The 26,473-nt window shown below is 53.4% G+C and overlaps 1 protein-coding gene across 1 annotated transcript in view; it reads right to left on the minus strand.

Annotated features, from left to right (window-relative positions):
- The window catches only part of DNAAF9 (dynein axonemal assembly factor 9), a 128,883-nt gene that overhangs the window by 78,366 nt on the left and 24,044 nt on the right, over positions 1–26,473 (minus strand). The window contains exons 2-4 of the mRNA XM_069745132.1: positions 3,608–3,687; positions 1,422–1,541; positions 98–222 (exon numbers count right to left, since the gene is read on the minus strand). Of these exons, the coding sequence (XP_069601233.1) occupies positions 98–222; positions 1,422–1,541; positions 3,608–3,687 (325 nt within the window). The remainder of the gene's footprint in view (positions 1–97; positions 223–1,421; positions 1,542–3,607; positions 3,688–26,473) is intronic.

Genomic DNA, 26,473 nt, shown 5'->3' on the forward strand with positions numbered 1-26,473 from the left:
AACGGACTTAGACGTCTCCTTCACGTAATCGAGCGTCAGCTCCACGGACGAGCAGGCAGCACACGAGTGACAGGCGATTACGGGCGAGACAACGTGCCTCATTTTGGTTCATACAGTGGACGTGCAGGTTCCTCCAGCAGCTGACGTACGGCAACAGGTAGGAGTAGTTCACAGGGTTACAGTACAGGTGGACGCTGTCCGAGCGGATCAGGATGATCACATCTGCAAGAAAAGACATGGTGAATACAAGCCCAGGAGAAGGACGAAACGGCCGAGGAGGAGGAGGACGAAATGGCCGAGGAGGAGGAGGGGCAGGAAGAGACGGCCAAGGAGGAGGAGCAGCAGGACGAGACGGCCGAGGAGGAGTAGAAGGACGAGACGGCCGAGGAGGAGCAAGACGAGATGGCCGAGGAGGAGGAGCAGCAGGACGAGACGGCCGAGGAGGAGGAGGAGAAGGACGAGACGGTCGAGGAGGAGCAGGACAAGACGGCCGAGGAGGAGGGGCAGGAAGAGACGGCTGAGGAGGAGCAGCAGGACGAGACGGCCGAGGAGGTGTAGGATGACGAGACGGCCGAGGAGGAGGAGCAAGACGAGACGGCCGAGGAGGAGGAGGGGCAGGAAGAGACGGCCGAGGAGGAGGAGGGGCAGGACGAGACGGCCGAGGAGGAGGAGGGGCAGGACGAGACGGCCGAGGAGGACCAGGACGAGAGGGTCGAGGAGGCGGACCAGGACGAGAAGGCCGAGGAGGGGGATCAGCACGAGAAGGCCGAGGAGGAGGATCAGCACGAGAAGGCAGAGGAGGGGGATCAGCACGAGAAGGCAGAGGAGGGGGATCAGCACGAGAAGGCAGAGGAGGGGGATCAGAACGAGAAGGCAGAGGAGGGGGATCAGCACGAGAAGGCAGAGGAGGGGGATCAGCACGAGAAGGCAGAGGAGGGGGATCAGCACGAGAAGGCAGAGGAGGGGGATCAGCACGAGAAGGCAGAGGAGGGGGATCAGCACGAGAAGGCAGAGGAGGGGGATCAGCACGAGAAGGCAGAGGAGGGAGATCAGCACGAGAAGGCAGAGGAGGGGGATCAGCACGAGACGGCCGAGAAGGACGACAAGACAGCCGAGAAAGACAACGAGACAGCCGAGAAGGACGACGAGACAGCCGAGAAGGACGACGAGACAGCCGAGAAGGACGACGAGACAGCCGAGAAGGACGACGAGACAGCCGAGGAGGACAACGAGACAGCCGAGGAGGACGACGAAACAGTCGAGGAGGACGACGAGACAGCCGAGAAGGACGACGAGACAGCCGAGGAGGACGACGAGACAGCCGAGGAGGACGACGAAACAGTCGAGGAGGAGGAGGAGGACAACGAGACAGCCGAGGAGGTGGACAACGAGACAGCCGAGGTGTTGTACTGACAACCTACCATCTAGAACTTCCTCTGGAAATCCACTCTTCTCAAACTCCACACTTCTCTGGCTGTACAGATTAAAGAGGAGATAATTGGCCAGATCCCTGCAGCCATCATTGTAGCGGCTGTCAATGCCTGGAAGCAAAGACATACATCATAAAGGAGACTGCAGAGACCAGGGTTAATCCCACACCACCGGCCCCTGTGCCCCACACCACCGACCCCTGCGCCACCCTAATCACAGCCACTGTGCCCCACACCACCGACCTCTGCGCCACCCTAATCACAACCACTGTGCCCCACACCACCGACCCCTGCGCCACCCTAATCACAGCCACTGTGCCCCACACCACCGACCTCTGCGCCACCCTAATCACAGCCACTGTGCCCCACACCACCGACCCCTGCGCCACCCTAATCACAGCCACTGTGCCCCACACCACCGACCCCTGCGCCACCCTAATCACAGCCACTGTGCCCCACACCACCGACCCCTGCGCCACCCTAATCACAGCCACTGTGCCCCACACCACCGACCCCTGCGCCACCCTAATCACAGCCACTGTGCCCCACACCACCGACCCCTGCGCCACCCTAATCACAGCCACTGTGCCCCACACCACCGACCCCTGCGCCACCCTAATCACAGCCACTGTGCCCCACACCACCGACCCCTGCGCCACCCTAATCACAGCCACTGTGCCCCACACCACCGACCCCTGCGCCACCCTAATCACAGCCACTGTGCCCCACACCACCGACCCCTGCGCCACCCTAATCACAGCCACTGTGCCCCACACCACCGACCCCTGCGCCACCCTAATCACAGCCACTGTGCCCCACACCACCGACCCCTGCGCCACCCTAATCACAGCCACTGTGCCCCACACCACCGACCCTTGCGCCACCCTAATCACAGCCACTGTGCCCCACACCACCGACTCCTGCGCCACCCTAATCACAGCCACTGTGCCCCACACCACCGACCCCTGCGCCACCCTAATCACAGCCACTGTGCCCCACACCACCGACCCCTGCGCCACCCTAATCACAGCCACTGTGCCCCACACTACCGACCCCTGCGCCACCCTAATCACAGCCACTGTGCCCCACACTACCGACCCCTGTACTCCACACCAGCCACTGTGCCCCACACCACCGACCCCTGTACTCCACACCAGCCACTGTACCCAACACCACCAGCTGCTGTACCTCACACCATCAGCCAGCCGCTGTACCTCACACCATCAGCCACCCGCTGTACCCACACCACCAGCCGCTGTACCCACACCACCAGCCGCTGTACCCCACACCACCAGCCGCTGTACCCCACACCACCAGCCGCTGTACCCCACACCACCAGCCGCTGTACCCCACACCACCAGCCGCTGTACCCCACACCACTAGCCGCTGTACCCCACACCACTAGCCGCTGTACCCCACACCACCAGCTGCTGTACCCCACACCACCAGCCGCTGTACCCCACACCACTAGCCGCTGTACCCCACACCACCACCCGCTGTACCCACACCACCAGCCGCTGTACCCACACCACCAGCCGCTGTACCCACACCACCAGCCGCTGTACCCCACACCACCAGCCGCTGTACCCCACACCACCAGCCGCTGTACCCCACACCACCAGCCGCTGTACCCCACACCACCAGCCGCTGTACCCCACACCACCAGCCGCTGTACCCCACACCACCAGCCGCTGTACCCCACACCACCAGCCGCTGTACCCCACACCACCAGCCGCTGTACCCCACACCACCAGCCGCTGTACCCCACACCACCAGCCGCTGTACCCCACACCACCAGCCGCTGCACCCCACTCATCACAGCCAGCACCAGCTCACTACACACAGCTAACCCGGGTATCTTACTAATCATGCCCCCTTCCAACCCCAGAAAATCTTCAGATTGGACGATGGCTGTGGGGTCGGTGTCCATTTTGGTGGAGTCGGTATAAAATCTACAACACATTGGGTGCAGTAGTACTGTGGAGGATGTGCTATAAAGCGTTTTACAATAAATTGGGAAAGTGATGAAATGTCCTATAAATGTCGGCTCTGTTCCTGATCTCAGTTTCTCGGCCTTTCTTTGAGATGAATCTGCGGCGGGTCATGTCCATGTCAGTAGTGCCCGGTATGGAGCAGTCGGCGTAACAGCGGGCATGGCGCCCATGTCAGCCCCTTACCCAGTATACACAGGATGCCGTCCGGAGAGGATTTGCTGGATTTTGTGAGGATTTCTTGTATTTTCCTCAGACGACTGCAGCTAAAGAGCGAAAAAAAAGCGTGTTATACGAGAGACCACCACAAGAAGAAATCAGAGCAAGAATCAAGGGTCCGCCACCCCACAACCTCACTCCATGTAGGGACCTTGTGCAAAAAGGACCCTCAGTCTAAAAATCTGTGTGAAAACCTTCCTGTTCATATGCAAATAATGCACTTGGAGCACCATGGGCGGGGCTGTGTGATACAAGCGCCCTTCCCAGCTTCTGCAGCTAGCTCCGCCCCCAATGCATTGATTGACAGCACTAAGTCAGCAGGCCAATCTGTTGTAGGAAGGGTCCTTCAGAAGGCATGCCCCACCCATAGTGCTCACAGCGTCTTATTTGCATATGAACATGAAGGCTGGATTTTTTAGCTAAAATCCTCTTAGTGCAAGGTCGCCTGCAAGGACTGAGCTTACGCCGATACAGCCCTCGGATCGGACCCCCGTTATTACAAAGCTACAAATCTACCTAATTATTGAGCGATGTTGGAGCAGAGAAGACATCATTCAGGGACGGACCCAACCCTGCTCCAGAAATCAGAAAGAAAGATTAGGAACAACGAGCTTCACCCCCGGTAATAACACATTGGTGTCAGCTGTGATCAGAGGACTGCAAAGAATCCAGACTATTCCCTGGTAACGTGGACTGTGACCGCAGAGACGTGAACGGCACAAACCGATGATTGTTGTCCAGCACAAAACCAGATTGTCACCCTGCAGAAAGGACGAGGAGCGAGAATGGCGCTGCCGGGCACTGCCAGGAAAAAGCCAGAAATAATCATAAAGGAACCGCAGGAAGGAAACGGCTACAAAGAGGCAGAAGAGAAAGAAAGGTCCCGCTACAAAGAGCAGATCTCTAGGCAGGCACATGGAGAAAAGCGGGGGCTCCGGACCCTTCATTCTTATCCTCCGAGGGGATCTCTGGGGTCACACCGCACTCATCATACATCAATCAGATGAATAAGAAACATATAGGTGTTATCAGTCATTGTACAGGAGGAGGAGGAGGTGAGCTGTGACATCACCTATTGTGAATGGTGGATCCTGTGTTATCTACTGTATATAGAGGTGTTATCAGTCATTGTACAGGAGGAGGAGGAGGTGAGCTGTGACATCACCTATTGTGAATGGTGGATCCTGTGTTATCTACTGTATATAGAGGTGTTATCAGTCATTGCACAGGAGGAGGTGAGCTGTGACATCACCTATTGTGAATGGTGGATCCTGTGTTATCTACTGTATATAGAGGTGTTATCAGTCATTGCACAGGAGGAGGTGAGCTGTGACATCACCTATTGTGAATGGTGGATCCTGTGCTATCTACTGTATATAGAGGTGTTATTAGTCATTGTACAGGAGGGGGAGGTGAGCTGTGATATCACCTATTGTGAATGGTGGATCCTGTGTTATCTACAGTATATAGAGGTGTTATCAGTCATTGTACAGGAGGAGAAGGTGAGCTGTGACATCACCTATTGTGAATGGTGGATCCTGTGTTATCTACTGTATATAGAGGCGTTATTAGTCATTGTACAGGAGGAGGTGAGCTGTGACATCACCTATTGTGAATGGTGGATCCTGTGTTATCTACTGTATATAGAGGTGTTATCAGTCATTGTACAGGAGGAGGAGGTGAGCTGTGACATCACCTATTGTGAATGGTGGATCCTGTGTTATCTACTGTATATAGAGGCGTTATTAGTCATTGTACAGGAGGAGGTGAGCTGTGACATCACCTATTGTGAATGGCGGATCCTGTGTTATCTACTGTATATAGAGGTGTTATCAGTCATTGTACAGGAGGAGGTGAGCTGTGACATCACCTATTGTGAATGGTGGATCCTGTGTTATCTACTGTATATAGAGGTGTTATCAGTCATTGTACAGGAGGAGGAGGTGAGCTGTGACATCACCTATTGTGAATGGTGGATCCTGTGTTATCTACTGTATATAGAGGTGTTATCAGTCATTGTACAGGAGGAGGAGGTGAGCTGTGACATCACCTATTGTGAATGGTGGATCCTGTGTTATCTACTGTATATAGAGGCGTTATTAGTCATTGTACAGGAGGAGGTGAGCTGTGACATCACCTATTGTGAATGGTGGATTCTGTGTTATCTACTGTATATAGAGGCGTTATTAGTCATTGTACAGGAGGAGGAGGAGGTGAGCTGTGACATCACCTATTGTGAATGGTGGATCCTGTGTTATCTACTGTATATAGAGGTGTTATCAGTCATTGTACAGGAGGAGGAGGTGAGCTGTGACATCACCTATTGTGAATGGTGGATCCTGTGTTATCTACTGTATATAGAGGCGTTATTAGTCATTGTACAGGAGGAGGTGAGCTGTGACATCACCTATTGTGAATGGTGGATCCTGTGTTATCTACTGTATATAGAGGTGTTATCAGTCATTGTGCAGGAGGAGGAGGTGAGCTGTGACATATATACAGTAGATAACACAGGATCCATCATTCACAATAAATAATATCACAGCTCACCTCCTCCTCCACCTGTATAATGACTGATAACACCTGTATAGTTTTATGGGACGTTGATTGGCTCTCATTTACCAATAATGGAGGGTCTGTGCGATCTTTCTTTCCCCCTCACTTTCGATACTGTAGACAGCACCAATCATTATTTTCATGCCCCCTGCTGGGCGGTGACTGGAGGCGACATAGGTTGGTACAAATGAACATTACAGAGTAAAGTCTCCCCAGTGAAAAGCCTCCAGCGGGGGAGAAGCCGTCCTCTCACTATGGGGATGCTACAGAAGGGCGTGCAGGTAAACAACCATCGCTCATGTTAGGACAGACCTCGGTGGATAATTCCTCGAGGGATTCATCATCGTGAGAAATATCCTGTGGGTAAATCTCTGCTCGTCTATAATGTAACCAGTGCGGAGTACGGAGAACGTCCTCAGCATGAAATCATACAGGGATCGTCAGAAGTGACGGGAAATATCATAATGGAGGCCGTCATTAGCCAACAGATCAAAGCCCAAGGCCCTCCGACATTCACCATGATGCCACAATGCGAAGACTGAAGCCCAAGAGGATCATCAGCTGCAATGTCTGTGTCATTACTGAGTGGTGAGGATCACACAGGGGCGGTGGATCACCAAGAAATACCCCCACCTGCCATGTACCAGTGCCTGGATCACCAAGAAATACCCCCGACCTGCCATGTACCAGTGCCTGGATCACCAAGAAATACCCCCACCTGCCATGTACCAGTGCCTGGGTCACCAAGAAATACCCCCACCTGCCATGTACCAGTGCCTGGATCACCAAGAAATACCCCCGACCTGCCATGTACCAGTGCCTGGGTCACCAAGAAATACCCCCGACCTGCCATGTACCAGTGCCTGGATCACCAAGAAATACCCCCCACCTGCCATGTACCAGTGCCTGGATCACCAAGAAATACCCCCCACCTGCCATGTACCAGTGCCTGGATCACCAAGAAATACCCCCACCTGCCATGTACCAGTGCCTGGATCACCAAGAAATACCCCCGACCTGCCATGTACCAGTGCCTGGGTCACCAAGAAATACCCCGACCTGCCATGTACCAGTGCCTGGGTCACCAAGAAATACCCCCGACCTGCCATGTACCAGTGCCTGGATCACCAAGAAATACCCCCGACCTGCCATGTACCAGTGCCTGGGTCACCAAGAAATACCCCCGACCTGCCATGTACCAGTGCCTGGATCACCAAGAAATACCCCCACCTGCCATGTACCAGTGCCTGGATCACCAAGAAATACCCCCGACCTGCCATGTACCAGTGCCTGGGTCACCAAGAAATACCCCCACCTGCCATGTACCAGTGCCTGGATCACCAAGAAATACCCCCGACCTGCCATGTACCAGTGCCTGGGTCACCAAGAAATACCCCCACCTGCCATGTACCAGTGCCTGGGTCACCAAGAAATACCCCCACCCGCCATGTACCAGTGCCTGGATCACCAAGAAATACCCCCGACCTGCCATGTACCAGTGCCTGGGTCACCAAGAAATACCCCCACCCGCCATGTACCAGTGCCTGGATCACCAAGAAATACCCCCACCCGCCATGTACCAGTGCCTGGATCACCAAGAAATACCCCCCACCTGCCATGTACCAGTGCCTGGATCACCAAGAAATACCCCCGACCTGCCATGTACCAGTGCCTGGGTCACCAAGAAATACCCCCGACCTGCCATGTACCAGTGCCTGGATCACCAAGAAATACCCCCACCTGCCATGTACCAGTGCCTGGGTCACCAAGAAATACCCCCACCTGCCATGTACCAGTGCCTGGATCACCAAGAAATACCCCCGACCTGCCATGTACCAATGCCTGGATCACCAAGAAATACCCCCGACCTGCCATGTACCAGTGCCTGGATCACCAAGAAATACCCCCACCTGCCATGTACCAGTGCCTGGGTCACCAAGAAATACCTCCACCTGCCATGTACCAGTGCCTGGATCACCAAGAAATACCCCCGACCTGCCATGTACCAGTGCCTGGATCACCAAGAAATACCCCCGACCTGCCATGTACCAGTGCCTGGATCACCAAGAAATACCCCCGACCTGCCATGTACCAGTGCCTGGATCACCAAGAAATACCCCCGACCGGCCATGTACCAGTGCCTGGATCACCAAGAAATACCCCCGACCTGCCATGTACCAGTGCCTGGGTCACCAAGAAATACCCCCGACCGGCCATGTACCAGTGCCTGGGTCACCAAGAAATACCCCCACCTGCCATGTACCAGTGCCTGGGTCACCAAGAAATACCCCCGACCGGCCATGTACCAGTGCCTGGGTCACCAAGAAATACCCCCACCTGCCATGTACCAGTGCCTGGGTCACCAAGAAATACCCCCCACCTGCCATGTACCAGTGCCTGGGTCACCAAGAAATACCCCCGACCTGCCATGTACCAGTGCCTGGATCACCAAGAAATACCCCCGACCGGCCATGTACCAGTGCCTGGATCACCAAGAAATACCCCCGACCTGCCATGTACCAGTGCCTGGATCACCAAGAAATACCCCCGACCGGCCATGTACCAGTGCCTGGGTCACCAAGAAATACCCCCACCTGCCATGTACCAGTGCCTGGATCACCAAGAAATACCCCCGACCTGCCATGTACCAGTGCCTGGGTCACCAAGAAATACCCCCACCTGCCATGTACCAGTGCCTGGATCACCAAGAAATACCCTCGACCGGCCATGTACCAGTGCCTGGGTCACCAAGAAATACCCCCGACCTGCCATGTACCAGTGCCTGGGTCACCAAGAAATACCCCCACCTGCCATGTACCAGTGCCTGGGTCACCAAGAAATACCCCCACCTGCCATGTACCAGTGCCTGGGTCACCAAGAAATACCCCCGACCTGCCATGTACCAGTGCCTGGATCACCAAGAAATACCCCCGACCTGCCATGTACCAGTGCCTGGGTCACCAAGAAATACCCCCGACCTGCCATGTACCAGTGCCTGGGTCACCAAGAAATACCCCCGACCTGCCATGTACCAGTGCCTGGATCACCAAGAAATACCCCCACCTGCCATGTACCAGTGCCTGGATCACCAAGAAATACCCCCACCTGCCATGTACCAGTGCCTGGATCACCAAGAAATACCCCCACCTGCCATGTACCAGTGCCTGGGTCACCAAGAAATACCCCCACCTGCCATGTACCAGTGCCTGGATCACCAAGAAATACCCCCACCTGCCATGTACCAGTGCCTGGATCACCAAGAAATACCCCCCACCTGCCATGTACCAGTGCCTGGGTCACCAAGAAATACCCCCGACCGGCCATGTACCAGTGCCTGGGTCACCAAGAAATACCCCCACCTGCCATGTACCAGTGCCTGGGTCACCAAGAAATACCCCCGACCGGCCATGTACCAATGCCTGGGTCACCAAGAAATACCCCCGACCGGCCATGTACCAGTGCCTGGATCACCAAGAAATACCCCCGACCTGCCATGTACCAGTGCCTGGGTCACCAAGAAATACCCCCACCTGCCATGTACCAGTGCCTGGGTCACCAAGAAATACCCTCGACCGGCCATGTACCAGTGCCTGGATCACCAAGAAATACCCCCGACCTGCCATGTACCAGTGCCTGGATCACCAAGAAATACCCCCACCTGCCATGTACCAGTGCCTGGATCACCAAGAAATACCCCCACCTGCCATGTACCAGTGCCTGGGTCACCAAGAAATACCTCCACCTGCCATGTACCAGTGCCTGGATCACCAAGAAATACCCCCGACCGGCCATGTACCAGTGCCTGGGTCACCAAGAAATACCCCCCACCTGCCATGTACCAGTGCCTGGGTCACCAAGAAATACCCCCACCTGCCGTGTACCAATGCCTGGGTCACCAAGAAATACCCCCCACCTGCCATGTACCAGTGCCTGGATCACCAAGAAATACCCCCGACCTGCCATGTACCAGTGCCTGGGTCACCAAGAAATACCCTCACCTGCCATGTACCAGTGCCTGGATCACCAAGAAATACCCCCGACCGGCCATGTACCAGTGCCTGGGTCACCAAGAAATACCCCCCACCTGCCATGTACCAGTGCCTGGGTCACCAAGAAATACCCCCACCTGCCGTGTACCAATGCCTGGGTCACCAAGAAATACCCCCCACCTGCCATGTACCAGTGCCTGGATCACCAAGAAATACCCCCACCTGCCATGTACCAGTGCCTGGGTCACCAAGAAATACCTCCACCTGCCATGTACCAGTGCCTGGATCACCAAGAAATACCCCCGACCGGCCATGTACCAGTGCCTGGATCACCAAGAAATACCCCCACCTGCCATGTACCAGTGCCTGGATCACCAAGAAATACCCCCGACCGGCCATGTACCAGTGCCTGGGTCACCAAGAAATACCCCCGACCGGCCATGTACCAGTGCCTGGGTCACCAAGAAATACCCCCGACCGGCCATGTACCAGTGCCTGGGTCACCAAGAAATACCTCCCACCTGCCATGTACCAGTGCCTGGGTCACCAAGAAATACCCCCACCTGCCGTGTACCAATGCCTGGGTCACCAAGAAATACCCCCCACCTGCCATGTACCAGTGCCTGGATCACCAAGAAATACCCCCGACCTGCCATGTACCAGTGCCTGGGTCACCAAGAAATACCCTCACCTGCCATGTACCAGTGCTTGGGTCACCAAGAAATACCCCCACCTGCCATGTACCAGTGCCTGGGTCACCAAGAAATACCCCCACCTGCCATGTACCAGTGCCTGGGTCACCAAGAAATACCCCCCACCTGCCATGTACCAGTGCCTGGGTCACCAAGAAATACCCCCACCTGCCATGTACCAGTGCCTGGGTCACCAAGAAATACCCCCGCCTGCCGTGTACCAGTGCCTGGGTCACCAAGAAATACCCCCCACCTGCCATGTACCAGTGCCTGGATCACCAAGAAATACCCCCGACCGGCCATGTACCAGTGCCTGGATCACCAAGAAATACCCCCCACCTGCCATGTACCAGTGCCTGGATCACCAAGAAATACCCCCGACCTGCCATGTACCAGTGCCTGGATCACCAAGAAATACCCCCCGACCTGCCATGTACCAGTGCCTGGATCACCAAGAAATACCCCCCACCTGCCATGTACCAGTGCCTGGATCACCAAGAAATACCCCCGACCTGCCATGTACCAGTGCCTGGGTCACCAAGAAATACCCCCACCTGCCATGTACCAGTGCCTGGATCACCAAGAAATACCCCCGACCGGCCGTGTACCAGTGCCTGGATCACCAAGAAATACCCCCGCCTGCCGTGTACCAGTGCCTGGATCACCAAGAAATACCCCCGACCGGCCATGTACCAGTGCCTGGATCACCAAGAAATACCCCCCACCTGCCATGTACCAGTGCCTGGATCACCAAGAAATACCCCCGACCTGCCATGTACCAGTGCCTGGGTCACCAAGAAATACCCCCACCTGCCATGTACCAGTGCCTGGATCACCAAGAAATACCCCCACCTGCCGTGTACCAGTGCCTGGGTCACCAAGAAATACCCCCGCCTGCCGTGTACCAGTGCCTGGGTCACCAAGAAATACCCCCCACCTGCCATGTACCAGTGCCTGGGTCACCAAGAAATACCCCCGACCTGCCGTGTACCAATGCCTGGGTCACCAAGAAATACCCCCGACCTGCCATGTACGAGTGCCTGGATCACCAAGAAATACCCTCACCTGCCATGTACCAGTGCCTGGATCACCAAGAAATACCCCCGCCTGCCATGTACCAGTGCCTGGGTCACCAAGGAAAACAGCGGGCAATGGATGCCATGTTATGGATCTGTGCTTCATAAATTCACACTGTGCCAAGAGGCCTAGTACTGCCCACAGGTGAGGGTTTGCTACAATAGCACCCTGTCTGCACAATCCTCCTGGAACACCTTCCCAGCACTGATACATTGCAACACATGGTGACAGCAGATGAAGTGGTGCTCACCTCTGGCACAACAATGACGCAGGCAGGAGGAAAGGCAGAGGCGGCAGCTGCTCCTCCTGCCAAGCAGGACACACCTGGGTATCAGGGCATGCTGGGCCAGGGGGGCAGAGGGGCATATGCCCCCGGGGCCAGTCCCCTAGCAGCTGCTCCTCCTGCCAAGCAGGACACACCTGTGTATCAGGGCAGGCTGGGCCAGAGGGGCAGATGCCCCCGGGGTCCGTCCCCTAGCTGCTGCTGCTCCTGCCAAGCAGGACACACCTGGGTATCAGGGCAGGCTGGGCCAGAGGGGCAGATGCCCCCAGGGTCCGTCCCCTAGCTGCTGCTGCTCCTGCCAAGCAGGACACACCTGGGTATCAGGGCATGCTGGGCCAGGGGGGCAGAGGGGCATATGCCCCCTGTGCCAGTCCCCTAGCAGCTGCTCCTCCTGCCAAGCAGGACACACCTGTGTATCAGGGCAGGCTGGGCCAGAGGGGCAGATGCCCCCGGGGTCCGTCCCCTAGCTGCTGCTGCTCCTGCCAAGCAGGACACACCTGGGTATCAGGGCAGGCTGGGCCAGAGGGGCAGATGCCCCCAGGGTCCGTCCCCTAGCTGCTGCTGCTCCTGCCAAGCAGGACACACCTGGGTATCAGGGCAGGCTGGGCCAGGAGGGCATATGCCTCCGGGGCCAGTCCCCTAGCTGCTGCTCCTCCTGCCAAGCAGCACACACCCGGGTATCAGGGCAGGCTGGGCCAGGGGGCAGAGGGGCATATGCCCCCGGTGCCAGTCACCTAGCTGCTGCTCCTCCTGCCAAGCAGCACACACCCGGGTATCAGGGGCTTTCTGGGCTCATCACCCTCTCCATGCTCGTTGCCGCGCACGCTCAGTAATAGCAGTGGAGACTCAGGATAAGCCCCTGAGAGCTTGATGTGTGATCGCAGAACCTTGCGGGGACCAAAGACCTTCCAATAACACAGATACTCGGCAGACCTGTCACTCACACGGTGGCCTCTGGCGGACCTGTCACTCACACGGTGGCCTCTGGCGGTAATGTCACTCACACGGTGGCCTCTGGCGGTAATGTCACTCACACGGTGGCCTCTGGCGGTAATGTCACTCACACGGTGGCCTCTGGCGGACCTGTCACTCACACGGTGGCCTCTGGCGGACCTGTCACTCACACGGTGGCCTCTGGCGGACCTGTCACTCACACGGTGGCCTCTGGCGGACCTGTCACTCACACGGTGGCCTCTGGCGGTAATGTCACTCACACGGTGGCCTCTGGCGGTAATGTCACTCACACGGTGGCCTCTGGCGGTAATGTCACTCACACGGTGGCCTCTGGCGGTAATGTCACTCACACGGTGGCCTCTGGCGGTAATGTCACTCACACGGTGGCCTCTGGCGGTAATGTCACTCACACGGTGGCCTCTGGCGGTAATGTCACTCACACGGTGGCCTCTGGCGGTAATGTCACTCACACGGTGGCCTCTGGCGGTAATGTCACTCACACGGTGGCCTCTGGCGGACCTGTCACTCACACGGTGGCCTCTGGCGGACCTGTCACTCACACGGTGGCCTCTGGCGGACCTGTCACTCACACGGTGGCCTCTGGCGGTAATGTCACTCACACGGTGGCCTCTGGCGGTAATGTCACTCACACGGTGGCCTCTGGCGGTAATGTCACTCACACGGTGGCCTCTGGCGGTAATGTCACTCACACGGTGGCCTCTGGCGGTAATGTCACTCACACGGTGGCCTCTGGCGGTAATGTCACTCACACGGTGGCCTCTGGCGGTAATGTCACTCACACGGTGGCCTCTGGCGGTAATGTCACTCACACGGTGGCCTCTGGCGGTAATGTCACTCACACGGTGGCCTCTGGCGGACCTGTCACTCACACGGTGGCCTCTGGCGGACCTGTCACTCACACGGTGGCCTCTGGCGGACCTGTCACTCACACGGTGGCCTCTGGCGGACCTGTCACTCACACGGTGGCCTCTGGCGGTAATGTCACTCACACGGTGGCCTCTGGCGGACCTGTCACTCACACGGTGGCCTCTGGCGGACCTGTTACTCACACGGTGGCCTCTGGCGGACCTGTCACTCACACGGTGGCCTCTGGCGGACCTGTCACTCACACGGTGGCCTCTGGCAGACCTGTCACTCACACGGTGGCCTCTGGCGGACCTGTCACTCACACGGTGGCCTCTGGCGGACCTGTCACTCACACGGTGGCCTCTGGCAGACCTGTCACTCACACGGTGGCCTCTGGCGGACCCGTCACTCACACGGTGGCCTCTGGCGGACCCGTCACTCACACGGTGGCCTCTGGCGGGGCGGCCGCTCCTGGGAGAGGACACTGCAAAGCTCCGAGCTGCTCAAGACACAACTTGAGAAAAGCCCTTTCAGCTTCTGGATGAGGAAAGATTCTCCGCAGGCAGAAGTTTTACATTTGTGATCAACAGAAGAAAAATGTATATTGAAAAAAAAAAGGAAAAATCCTCATAATTCAAAGCGTGTGTGCGAGGCCACTATATGTGGATGAATAGTGAGCCTGTACAATCAGCCTTCAGTATCTCAGCATTGGTGATAGTAATAACCCCAGACGTCCCCCCCATATATAATGTGGCGCCATGCGCACCGTGTTAGCCGTCCCCTGGGTGCCAGCAGCTTCCTGTCGCTCCCCCCGTCCTGAGGCCGCTCCTCGCCATGTGCAGTTACTTCATCATCTTCTCACTATGCTTCACATTCGCCCTCATGGACGCGGAGCCCCCGTGTGACTGCATATAGGCTATGTGCACACGTTGCGGATTAGCCTTAGGAATTTCTGGTGCGGATTCTGCCTCTCCTGGCAGAAAACGCACCTGCGGATTTGTTGCGTTTTTTGTGCGGTTCCGCGGCGTTTTTTTTTCTTGCGGATTTGCTGCGTTTTTTACCCCTACGGTTTTCTATAATGGAATGGGTACAAAAACGCTGCAGATTCACAAAAAAGAAGTGACAAGCTACTTCTTTTAAACCGCAGCGTTTCCGCAGCGGATTTTCTGCAAAGTGTGCACAGCATTTTTTTTTCTCATTGATTTACATTGTACTGTAAATCAATTGCGGATCTGCAGCGTTTCTGCACCGCAAAAAACGCTGCGGATCCGCAGAGAATCCGCAATGTGTGCACACACCCTAAGCCCTGTACACAGCAGTATCAGCGCCTCTGCCCAAGTAAAGGGGGTTTCCAGTTTAGGAATTGGACCCCATTATCGTAACGGCCCCTGGGGACCTGTGACCTCTTGGGCTCTGTGCACACAGCGCACACTACACCGGCCTCCATGGAGCACAAGGCGCTAAATCCATTAACTGTGACTTCTCAGAGCTACTTTTCTGGTATAAAAGCTGTGAGCAATCGGCCCCGGAGGGTTTTTGGAGCATAAACTGAATGGAAACTTCAACTTTTTGTGGAGGATTAAAGCTTCTTTCACACTAGCGTCGGGCTTGGCCCGTCGCAATGCGTCGGGCCGAGGTTACCGACGCTAGCATTGTAAGCGCCGCACAACGGGTGCAGTGGATGCAGATTTTCATCGCATCCGCTGCCCCATTGTGAGATGCGGGGAGGTGGGAGAGGAGTTCCGGCCGCGCATGCGCGGTCGGTAAAAGCGGTTACATGTAAAAAGAGCGTTACATGTAGCGTTTTTTGCTCCCGACGGTCCGCCAAAGCACGACGCATCCGTCGCACGACGGATGCGACGTGTGGCAATTCGTCGCAATGCGTCGTCAATACAAGTCTATGGGGAATAAACGCATCCTGCAAGCACTTTTGTAGGATGCGTTTTTTCTGCAAAACGACGCATTGTGACGGATTGCAGTTAACGCTAGTGTGAAAGTAGCCTTAGAAGAGTTTCTGCTGCAAAAATGTATCAAAAAATGTTTTGCGCACATAGCAGGATCCTCATCTCTTGGTTATAAGGAGGGTCACCCTCTCGTAAGAGCTCGTCCTGCATTATACAGAAATCCCAAATGATGAGGATGGGTCCCATGTAATACATACTTTCCCCTGAGGTGGCGCCGCAGGGAAAAGTCATGTGGAGATCACAGCTGGAGGACACTTTGTGATCTGACTGTTGTCAGGGAAGACTTTTAAAAAGTAGTGTCTGCCCATGGCACAGAAATCACACAGCCCACCTCCAGTGAAGACGGTGAGTGTCCAACCAGAACCTGACATGACCCATTACAATTCAAAACCCTGGCACCGGGGAGCACTCGGCTCGGCAGCGGGGAGCACTCGGCTCGGCGCCGGGGAGCACTCGGCTCGGTGCCGGGGAGCACTCGGCTCGGCGGCGGGGAGCACTCGGATCGGCGCCGGGGAGCACTCGGATCGGCGCCGGGGAGCACTCGGATCGGCACTGGGGAGCACTCGGCACGGCGCCGGGGAGCACTCGGCACGGCACATTTGTGATCGGAGGTGCAGGACGTTGCTCTGTATCAGGGTGCAGGAAAGGATTAAGAACACAAATGGTGGAAAAAGGGCAAAGAAACATATACAAAAATGGTAAGAAAAAGCAATAGCCTAATGGCACATAGTACGGGCGGCACGTGGCCCACCCGCCAAAGCCAATGGCCACATAAAGAGAAAAGTAGGTTTTGTGCTCATTGCCTCGGCACAGGTGAGCCGCAATCACATATTGGTAATCATGCCTTACAATGGATCCATAGACGTCAATGCTAAAAAAAAAAATGGATCCAGCAGCGGAGATTAGTTTTTAAAAACAAACTAGAAAGTTGTGTCTGCCAAGATATTGCTGCTGGATCCGCACTGGCGGATGATTACTGGACATGTGAACATCGCCTTACACATAGGCTGTGTGCACACGATGCAGATTTGGTGCAGAAAAATCTGCTGCAGTTCTGCACTAAATCTGCATCTCCTGGCAGAATCTGCAGGTGCGTTTTTCATGCGTTTTTGATGCGTTTTTTGAGCATAAATCTGCACAAAAAACGCATCAAAAACGCACTAAAAACGCACCTGCAGATTTCTATTATGGAGGGGTGCAGAAACGCTGCAGAACTGCACAAAAGAAGTGACATGCACTTCTTTGAAATCTGCAGCGTTTCTGCGCAGATTTTTCTGCACCATCTGCACAGCTTTTTTTTTTTCACATTGATTTACATTGTACTGTGATCACAGTGCAGTTCTGCACTAAATCTGCATCATGTGCACATACCCATAAGATGACCGCTCTGCCAGGACCCGCGCACAACGCCGACATCATTTACGGTATATGTACACAGGACTGTCTCATTATATACACCCATTTACCACACACCAATGGCTGCAAGGATACTTTCCCTTTAAGAGCGGCTACTTTCCCTTTAAGAGCGGCAGACTTTTCCCGAGAGCTGGCTTCTGTTATAAAGTAATTACACACAATTATGAGAAGACATAAAAGTAAAAGAGAAGATAAATCGCCTGTCAGTGATCATAGTCCAACCTGCTGTGATCATGTGCTGGTAATGACAGGGCGCAGGGGATTACAGTGCAGGTCGCTGGCGCTCTGCCCGCTCACACGGAGGGATGGCGTCACACACATACACCGCTCACAGGACGGCTTCCCCAATCTTCAGCTCCTTCTTATATTAAAGTCTCACATGGCCAGTTCTTCTGTTCCCCACCACCTGTCATCAGGAGGGCGTCCCACCATAACATGCAGTACATACATGGCAGCCCCCAAATAAATCACCAGGTTTGGCTGACTTTTTTCTACTACCAGAATTATAAGTCATCCTCTGTCCACTGGGGTCCGGATTACTGGAAAGCCCAGCAGAGCCCCCTCTCCCACAAAAATGCTCAACTCTGCTTCATTCATTGTCTATGGGACTGATGGAGAAAACAAAGCAGAAACCTCTGCTCTATCCAGCACCTCTGCTCTATCTGAGGCAGGCTCTGAGGAGCCCCAACACTCCGACCCCGGGCAATCAGGAAGTTGTGCCCTATCCCGTGGATAGCAGCTCACCTGCTATAACCCATAAAGAGCTGGTGCTAGGTGTAACAGTCCAGACCATTGTCTTAGCTTACCATCATAGAAACAATGGAACAGACGATCAGGACAGACTTGCAGTGTGCTTTGCTCACACCAGCAGGCGGCCACCATTAAGATATGTGCACACATTGCAGAATTTGTTGCGGATCCGCAGCGTTTTTTCAGCGCAGATTTGCACCAAATCCGCAAGGGGTAGCTCAGGCAATGTTAATCAATGGGAATCCATTATTGTTGTGCACATTCTGTGGAAGATTACGCACTGATTCGCGTCAATTATTTTTCTGGATCTGCAGCGTTTCTGCACCCATTGACTTACACGGAGTCAGTCAAATCCGCAGCAAAACCGCAGGTGTAAAAAGGTCTGTGGATTTGCTGTGGACTTGCGTGCCAAAAATGCAGCAGAAAGGAAGGTAGAAGAGTGTGTGGGCGGAGAATGTGAGCGCGGGCGGAGAACGAGAGCGCGGGCGGAGAACGAGAGCGCGGGCGGAGAACGAGAGCGCGGGCGGAGAACGAGAGCGCGGGCGGAGAACGAGAGCGCGGGCGGAGAACGAGAGCGCGGGCGGAGAACGAGAGCGCGGGCGGAGAACGAGAGCGCGGGCGGAGAACGAGAGCGCGGGCGGAGAACGAGAGCGCGGGCGGAGAACGAGAGCGCGGGCGGAGAACGAGAGCGCGGGCGGAGAACGAGAGCGCGGGCGGAGAACGAGAGCGCGGGCGGAGAACGAGAGCGCGGGCGGAGAACGAGAGCGCGGGCGGAGAACGAGAGCGCGGGCGGAGAACGAGAGCGCGGGCGGAGAACGAGAGCGCGGGCGGAGAACGAGAGCGCGGGCGGAGAACGAGAGCGCGGGCGGAGAACGTGAGCGCGGGCGGAGAACGTGAGCGTGTGCGCGAGCAGAGCAAAGTACTGCAGTGCGCAGGTGCCAGGCCTCTCTGACCTTTCCCGGCGCCTGCGCACTGCAGTACTTTGCTTTGCCCTCAACAGGACAGACAAAGTACGCCTGCGCTGGAGCCGTGAAGACCAGAAGAGGACGTCATCTGATGAAGATGGGAGGCACCGGAGCGGACCAACAGCGGGAACGCCCCTGGGTGAGTATAATCTAATGTCTTTTTCTCATCTTTTAGGATACATCGGGGGCTTATCTACAGCATTCCAGAATGTTGTAGATAAGCCCCTGATGCCGGTGGGCTTACCTCACCCGCGATTTTGGGGGTGACAGGTTCCTTTTAAGCTGCGAAAACAGAAAAAACCCATCTGAGAAATTGCTACAATATTAGGAGTGGCAAAATCTACAGTTTGGTCCATCCTGAGGAAGAAAGAAAGCACTGGTGAACTCATCAATGCAAAAAGACCTGGGCGCCCACGGAAGACAACAGTGGTGGATGATCGCAGAATAATCTCCATGGTGAAGAGAAACCCCTTCACAACAGCCGACCAAGTGACCAACACTCTCCAGGAGGTCGGCGGATCAATATCCAAATCTACCATAAAGAGAAGACTGCATGAAAGTAACTACAGAGGGTTCACTGCACGGTGCAGCCACTCATAAGCATCAAGAATAAAAAACATCTAAAAAAGCCGCACAGTTCTGGAAGAACATTCTTTGGACAGATGAAGCCAAGATCAACCTCTACCGGAATGATGGAAAGAGAAAAGTATGGCGAAGGCGTGGTACAGCTCATGATCCAAAGCATACCACATCATCTGTAACACCCGGCGGAGGCAGTGTGATGGCGCGGGCATGCATGGCTGCCAGTGGCACTGGGTCACTAGTGTTTATTGATGATGTGACACAGGACAGAAGAATGAATTCTGAGGTCTTCAGAGCCGCCATACTGTGTGCTCAGATCCAGCCAAATGCAGCCAAACTGATTGGTCGTCGTTTCATACTACAGATGGACAATGACCCAAAACATAAAGCCAAAGCAACCCAGGAGTTTATTAAAGCAAAGAAGTGGAATATTCTTGAATGGCCAAGTCAGTCACCTGATCTCAACCCAACTGAGCAGCATTTCACTTGGTAAAGACTAAACTTCAGACAGAAAAGCCACAAACAACCAGCAACTGAAAACCACCGCAGTGAAGGCCTGGCCGAGCATCAAAAAGGAGGAAACACAGCGTCTGGTGATGGCCATGAGTTCAAGACTTCAGGCAGTCATTGCCAACAAAGGGTTTTCAACCAAGTACTAGAAATGAACATTTTATTTAAAATTATTGAATCTGTCCAATTACTTTTGGTCCCTTTAAAAACAGGGTGGCACATGTTAAGGAGCTGAAACTCCTAAACCCTTCATCCAATTTTAATGTGGATTCCCTCAAATGAAAGCTGAAAGTCTGAACTTCAACTGCATCTGGATTGTTTGGTTTACAATTCATTGTGGTAATGTCTATAACCAAAATTAGAAAAATGTCGTCTCTGTCCAAATATATATGGACTTAACTGTATGTGATTAAATCCTTTATATGAAATAATCACACAGACTCCTTTATTGAATCTTAATTTACCATACTTACTGCATCGCCTAATCCCCGAATCACTTGATCTCCTGCAACAAAAATAATAAACCCACATATGATACTCCCTGTCTGAAGCAGACCATTTACCGAGTGTCCCACGACGTTCTCACGTGTAGAAGAGTTACATCAGGAGATGTGACCGCTCTACCCGGCCTCCTGTGATGCAGGTGACAGGAGGTAATCGCTCCTGCAGTGTTTCACTGGGAGTTCACCGGAGTTCGTGCTGTCACTTATGGCACCGCTGCGTGAGAATTTTCGCAAGTGGCAGCATGAACTCTGGTGAACTCTCATGGAGGCGCAGTGATACACTGCAGGAGCGATTACCTCCTGTCACCTGTATCACAGGAGGCCGGGTAGAGCGGTCACATCTCCCGATGTAACTGTTCTACACGTGAGATCGTCGTGGGGCACTCGTTATTAAATGGTCTGCGGCGGACAGGGAGTATATGTTTGTTTATTATTTTATTTTTGTTGCAGGAGACGCGGGCGTCGGGGATTAGGTATTTGGTGAGTATGAATGTTTGGGATGGGAGTAGTAGTCCCATCAGACGATGCCTGGCTACACACACACAGACACCCGCACACACACGCAGCCAGACACGCACATATTCTCCGCTCACACAGTCTCCACCCACATACTCTTTCCTTTCCGCAGCGTTTTCGGCACACAAATCCGAAGACCTTTTAACACCTGCGGTTTAGCTGCGTATGTAATGACTGTAAGTCAATGGGTGTAAGTCAACGGGTGCAGAAACGCTGCAGATCCGCAAAAAGAATTGACATGCTGCGGAAAATAAAACGCTACGACTCAGTGTGGAAATTTCTGCAGAATGTGCACAACAATTCTGGATTCCCATTGATTAACATTGCTTGAGCTACCCTTTGCGGATCTGGTGCAAAAAAATCCGCAACATGTGCACATAGCCTAAGGCCATAGATGAGGTCCTTGGAGTATGTGTGCACGGACGCCTCCAAAGTACGGCAGTGAACAGCTTTGTGGGTCTACATCCCATAGTGTCTTATGGTTTCTTGTAGGAGGCTCATTCATTTCAGTATTATTATTATTATTATTATTTATTATTATAGCGCCATTTATTCCATGGCGCTTTACATGTGAGGAGGGGTATACATAATAAACAAGTACAATAATCTTGAACAATACAAGTCACAACTGGTACAGGAGGAGAGAGGACCCTGCCCGCGAGGGCTCACAATCTACAAGGGATGGGTGAGGATACAGTAGGTAGGGTAGAGCTGGTCATGCAGCGGTTTCAGTATGTGTTTCAGTATTTCAGTATGTGTTATGCCAGTCTGCATTTCCCCAGCTACATCTGCATGCAATCACATAGCTGATGTCCAAGTTCTTTTATCCCATTACTGGGAAATAACAGAATAATCAGCCCATTGTTATTGGTGGGAGTGAGATCACTGGAAATCCCCCAGTAACCCCAGCGCCAGCATGGCGACTCTCTGTCCTCCCTATTCACAGGAGGTGGAGAAATCATTTCACCAACCAAAAGCTGGGACATGATATGGGGTCTGTGTCAGCAGGCGGGGGAGGGGAAGATGCAGAGAGCTCTGCCAGGACTCAGATCCCGCTAATTGATGACTTCCTCCCTAACAACTGAGCTTCACATCCACAACAAGCTGAGGAGCAGCCACAGACCCGAAGCTCCGCCACCAACTATACAGAGAAGGACAGTCATAGAGACAGAGCTCCTCCATCAACTATACAGAGAAGGACAGTCATAGAGACCGAGCTCTTCCACCAACTATACAGAGAAGGACAGTCATAGAGACCCGAGCTCCTCCATCAACTATACAGAGAAGGACAGTCATAGAGACCGAGCTCTTCCACCAACTATACAGAGAAGGACAGTCAGAGACCCGAGCTCCTCCATCAACTATACAGAGAAGGACAGTCATAGAGATACGGAGCTCCAACATCGACTATACAGAGAAGGACAGTCATAGAGACCGAGCTCCTCCATCAACTATACAGAGAAGGACAGTCAGAGACCCGAGCTCCTCCATCAACTATACAGAGAAGGACAGTCATAGAGATACGGAGCTCCAACATCGACTATACAGAGAAGGACAGTCATAGAGACCGAGCTCCGCCACCAACTATACAGAGAAGGACAGTCATAGAGACCGAGCTCTTCCATCAACTATACAGAGAAGGACAGTCATAGAGACAGAGCTCCTCCATCAACTATACAGAGAAGGACAGTCATAGAGACAGAGCTCCTCCATCAACTATACAGAGAAGGACAGTCATAGAGACCGAGCTCCTCCATCAACTATACAGAGAAGGACAGTCATAGAGACCGAGCTCTTCCATCAACTATACAGAGAAGGACAGTCATAGAGACAGAGCTCCTCCATCAACTATACAGAGAAGGACAGTCATAGAGACAGAGCTCCTCCATCAACTATACAGAGAAGGACAGTCATAGAGACCGAGCTCCTCCATCAACTATACAGAGAAGGACAGTCATAGAGACCGAGCTCTTCCATCAACTATACAGAGAAGGACAGTCATAGAGACCGAGCTCCGCCACCAACTATACAGAGAAGGACAGTCATAGAGACCGAGCTCTTCCATCAACTATACAGAGAAGGACAGTCATAGAGACCCGAGCTCCTCCATCAACTATACAGAGAAGGACAGTCATAGAGACCCGAGCTCCTCCATCAACTATACAGAGAAGGACAGTCATAGAGACCCGAGCTCCTCCATCAACTATACAGAGAAGGACAGTCATAGAGACAGAGCTCCTCCATCAACTATACAGAGAAGGACAGTCATAGAGACCCGAGCTCCTCCATCAACTATACAGAGAAGGACAGTCATAGAGACCGAGCTCCGCCACCAACTATACAGAGAAGGACAGTCATAGAGACCGAGCTCCTCCATCAACTATACAGAGAAGGACAGTCATAGAGACCCGAGCTCCTCCATCAACTATACAGAGAAGGACAGTCATAGAGACCCGAGCTCCTCCATCAACTATACAGAGAAGGACAGTCATAGAGACCCGAGCTCCTCCATCAACTATACAGAGAAGGACAGTCATAGAGACAGAGCTCCTCCATCAACTATACAGAGAAGGACAGTCATAGAGACCCGAGCTCCTCCATCAACTATACAGAGAAGGACAGTCATAGAGACCGAGCTCCGCCACCAACTATACAGAGAAGGACAGTCATAGAGACCGAGCTCTTCCATCAACTATACAGAGAAGGACAGTCATAGAGACAGAGCTCCTCCATCAACTATACAGAGAAGGACAGTCATAGAGACCGAGCTCCGCCACCAACTATACAGAGAAGGACAGTCATAGAGACCCGAGCTCCTCCATCAACTATACAGAGAAGGACAGTCATAGAGACAGAGCTCCTCCATCAACTATACAGAGAAGGACAGTCATAGAGACCCGAGCTCCTCCATCAACTATACAGAGAAGGACAGTCATAGAGACCGAGCTCCGCCACCAACTATACAGAGAAGGACAGTCATAGAGACCCAAGCTCCTCCATCAACTATACAGAGAAGGACAGTCATAGAGACCCGGAGCTTCAACATCAACTATACAGAGAAGGACAGTCATAGAGACCGAGCTCCTCCATCAACTATACAGAAAAGGACAGTCATAGAGACCGAGCTCCTCCATCAACTATACAGAAAAGGACAGTCATAGAGACCCGAGCTCCTCCATCAACTCTACAGAGGACAGTCATAGAGACCGAGCTCCTCCATCAACTATACAGAGGACAGTCATAGAGACCCGAGCTCCTCCATCAACTATACAGAGAAAGACAGTCATAGAGACCGAGCTCCTCCATCAACTAAACAGAGGACAGTCATAGAGACCGAGCTCCTCCATCAACTATACAGAGGACAGTCATAGAGACCCGAGCTCCTCCATCAACTATACAGAGAAAGACAGTCATAGAGACCGAGCTCCTCCATCAACTATACAGAGGACAGTCATAGAGACCCGAGCTCCTCCATCAACTATACAGAGAAGGACAGTCATAGAGACCTGAGCTCCTTCATCAACTATACAGAGGACAGTCAGAGACCAGGAGCTCCAACATCAACTATACAGAGAAGGACAGTCATAGAGACCCGGAGCTCCAACATCAACTATACAGAGAAGGACAGTCATAGAGACCCGAGCTCTTCCACCAACTATACAGAGAAGAACAGTCATAGACAACGGGAGCTCCTCCATCAACTATACAGATAAGGACAGTCATAGACAACGGGAGCTCCTCCATCAACTATACAGAGAAGGACAGTCATAGAGATCCGAGCTCCTCCATCAACTATACAGAGAAGGACAGTCATAGAGACCGAGCTCCTCCACCAACTATACAGAGAAGGACAGTCAGAGACCCGGAGATCCTCCATCAACTATACAGAGAATGACAGTCATAGAGACCGAGCTCCTCCACCAACTATACAGAGAAGGACAGTCAGACCGAGCTCCTCCATCAACTATACAGAGAAGGACAGTCATAGAGACCGAGCTCCACCATCAACTATACAGAGAAGGACAGTCATAGACAACGGGAGCTCCTCCATCAACTATACAGAGAAGGACAGTCATAGAGACCGAGCTCCTCCACTAACTATACAGAGAAGGACAGTCATAGAGACCAGAAGCTCCGCCATCAACTATACAGAGAAGGACAGTCATAGAGACCCGAAGCTCCTCCACCAACTATACAGAGAAGGACAGTCATAGAGACCGAGCTCCTCCATCAACTATACAGAGAAGGACAGTCATAGAGACCGAGCTCCTCCATCAACTATACAGAGAAGGACAGTCATAGAGACCGAGCTCCTCCATCAACTATACAGAGAAGGACAGTCATAGAGACCCGAGCTCCTCCATCAACTATACAGAGAAGGACAGTCATAGACAACGGGAGCTCCTCCATCAACTATACAGAGAAGGACAGTCATAGAGACCGAGCTCCTCCACCAACTATACAGAGAAGGACAGTCATAGAGACCAGAAGCTCCGCCATCAACTATACAGAGAAGGACAGTCATAGAGACGCGAAGCTCCTCCATCAACTATACAGAGAAGGACAGTCATAGAGACCGAGCTCCACCATCAACTATACAGAGAAGGACAGTCATAGAGACCCGAAGCTCCGCCATCAACTATACAGAGAAGGACAGTCATAGAGACCGAGCTCCTCCATCAACTATACAGAGAAGGACAGTCATAGAGACCGAGCTCCACCATCAACTATACAGAGAAGGACAGTCATAGAGACCCGGAGCTCCTCCATCAACTATCCAGATAAGGACAGTCATAGAGACCTGAGCTCCTCCATCAACTATCCAGATAAGGACAGTCATAGAGACCCGAGCTCCTCCATCAACTAAACAGAGAAGGACAGTCATAGAGACCGAGCTCCTCCACCAACTATACAGAGAAGGACAGTCATAGAGACCCGAGCTCCTCCATCAACTATACAGAGAAGGACAGTCATAGAGACCGAGCTCCTCCATCAACTATACAGAGAAGGACAGTCATAGAGACCGAGCTCCTCCATCAACTATACAGAGAAGGACAGTCATAGAGACCGAGCTCCTCCATCAACTATACAGAGAAGGACAGTCATAGAGACCGAGCTCCTCCATCAACTATACAGAGAAGGACAGTCATAGAGACCGAGCTCCACCATCAACTATACAGAGAAGGACAGTCATAGAGACCCGGAGCTC

This window comes from Ranitomeya imitator, chromosome 1, assembly GCF_032444005.1.
Source record: "Ranitomeya imitator isolate aRanImi1 chromosome 1, aRanImi1.pri, whole genome shotgun sequence".
NCBI classification, from domain to species: Eukaryota; Metazoa; Chordata; class Amphibia; order Anura; family Dendrobatidae; genus Ranitomeya; species Ranitomeya imitator.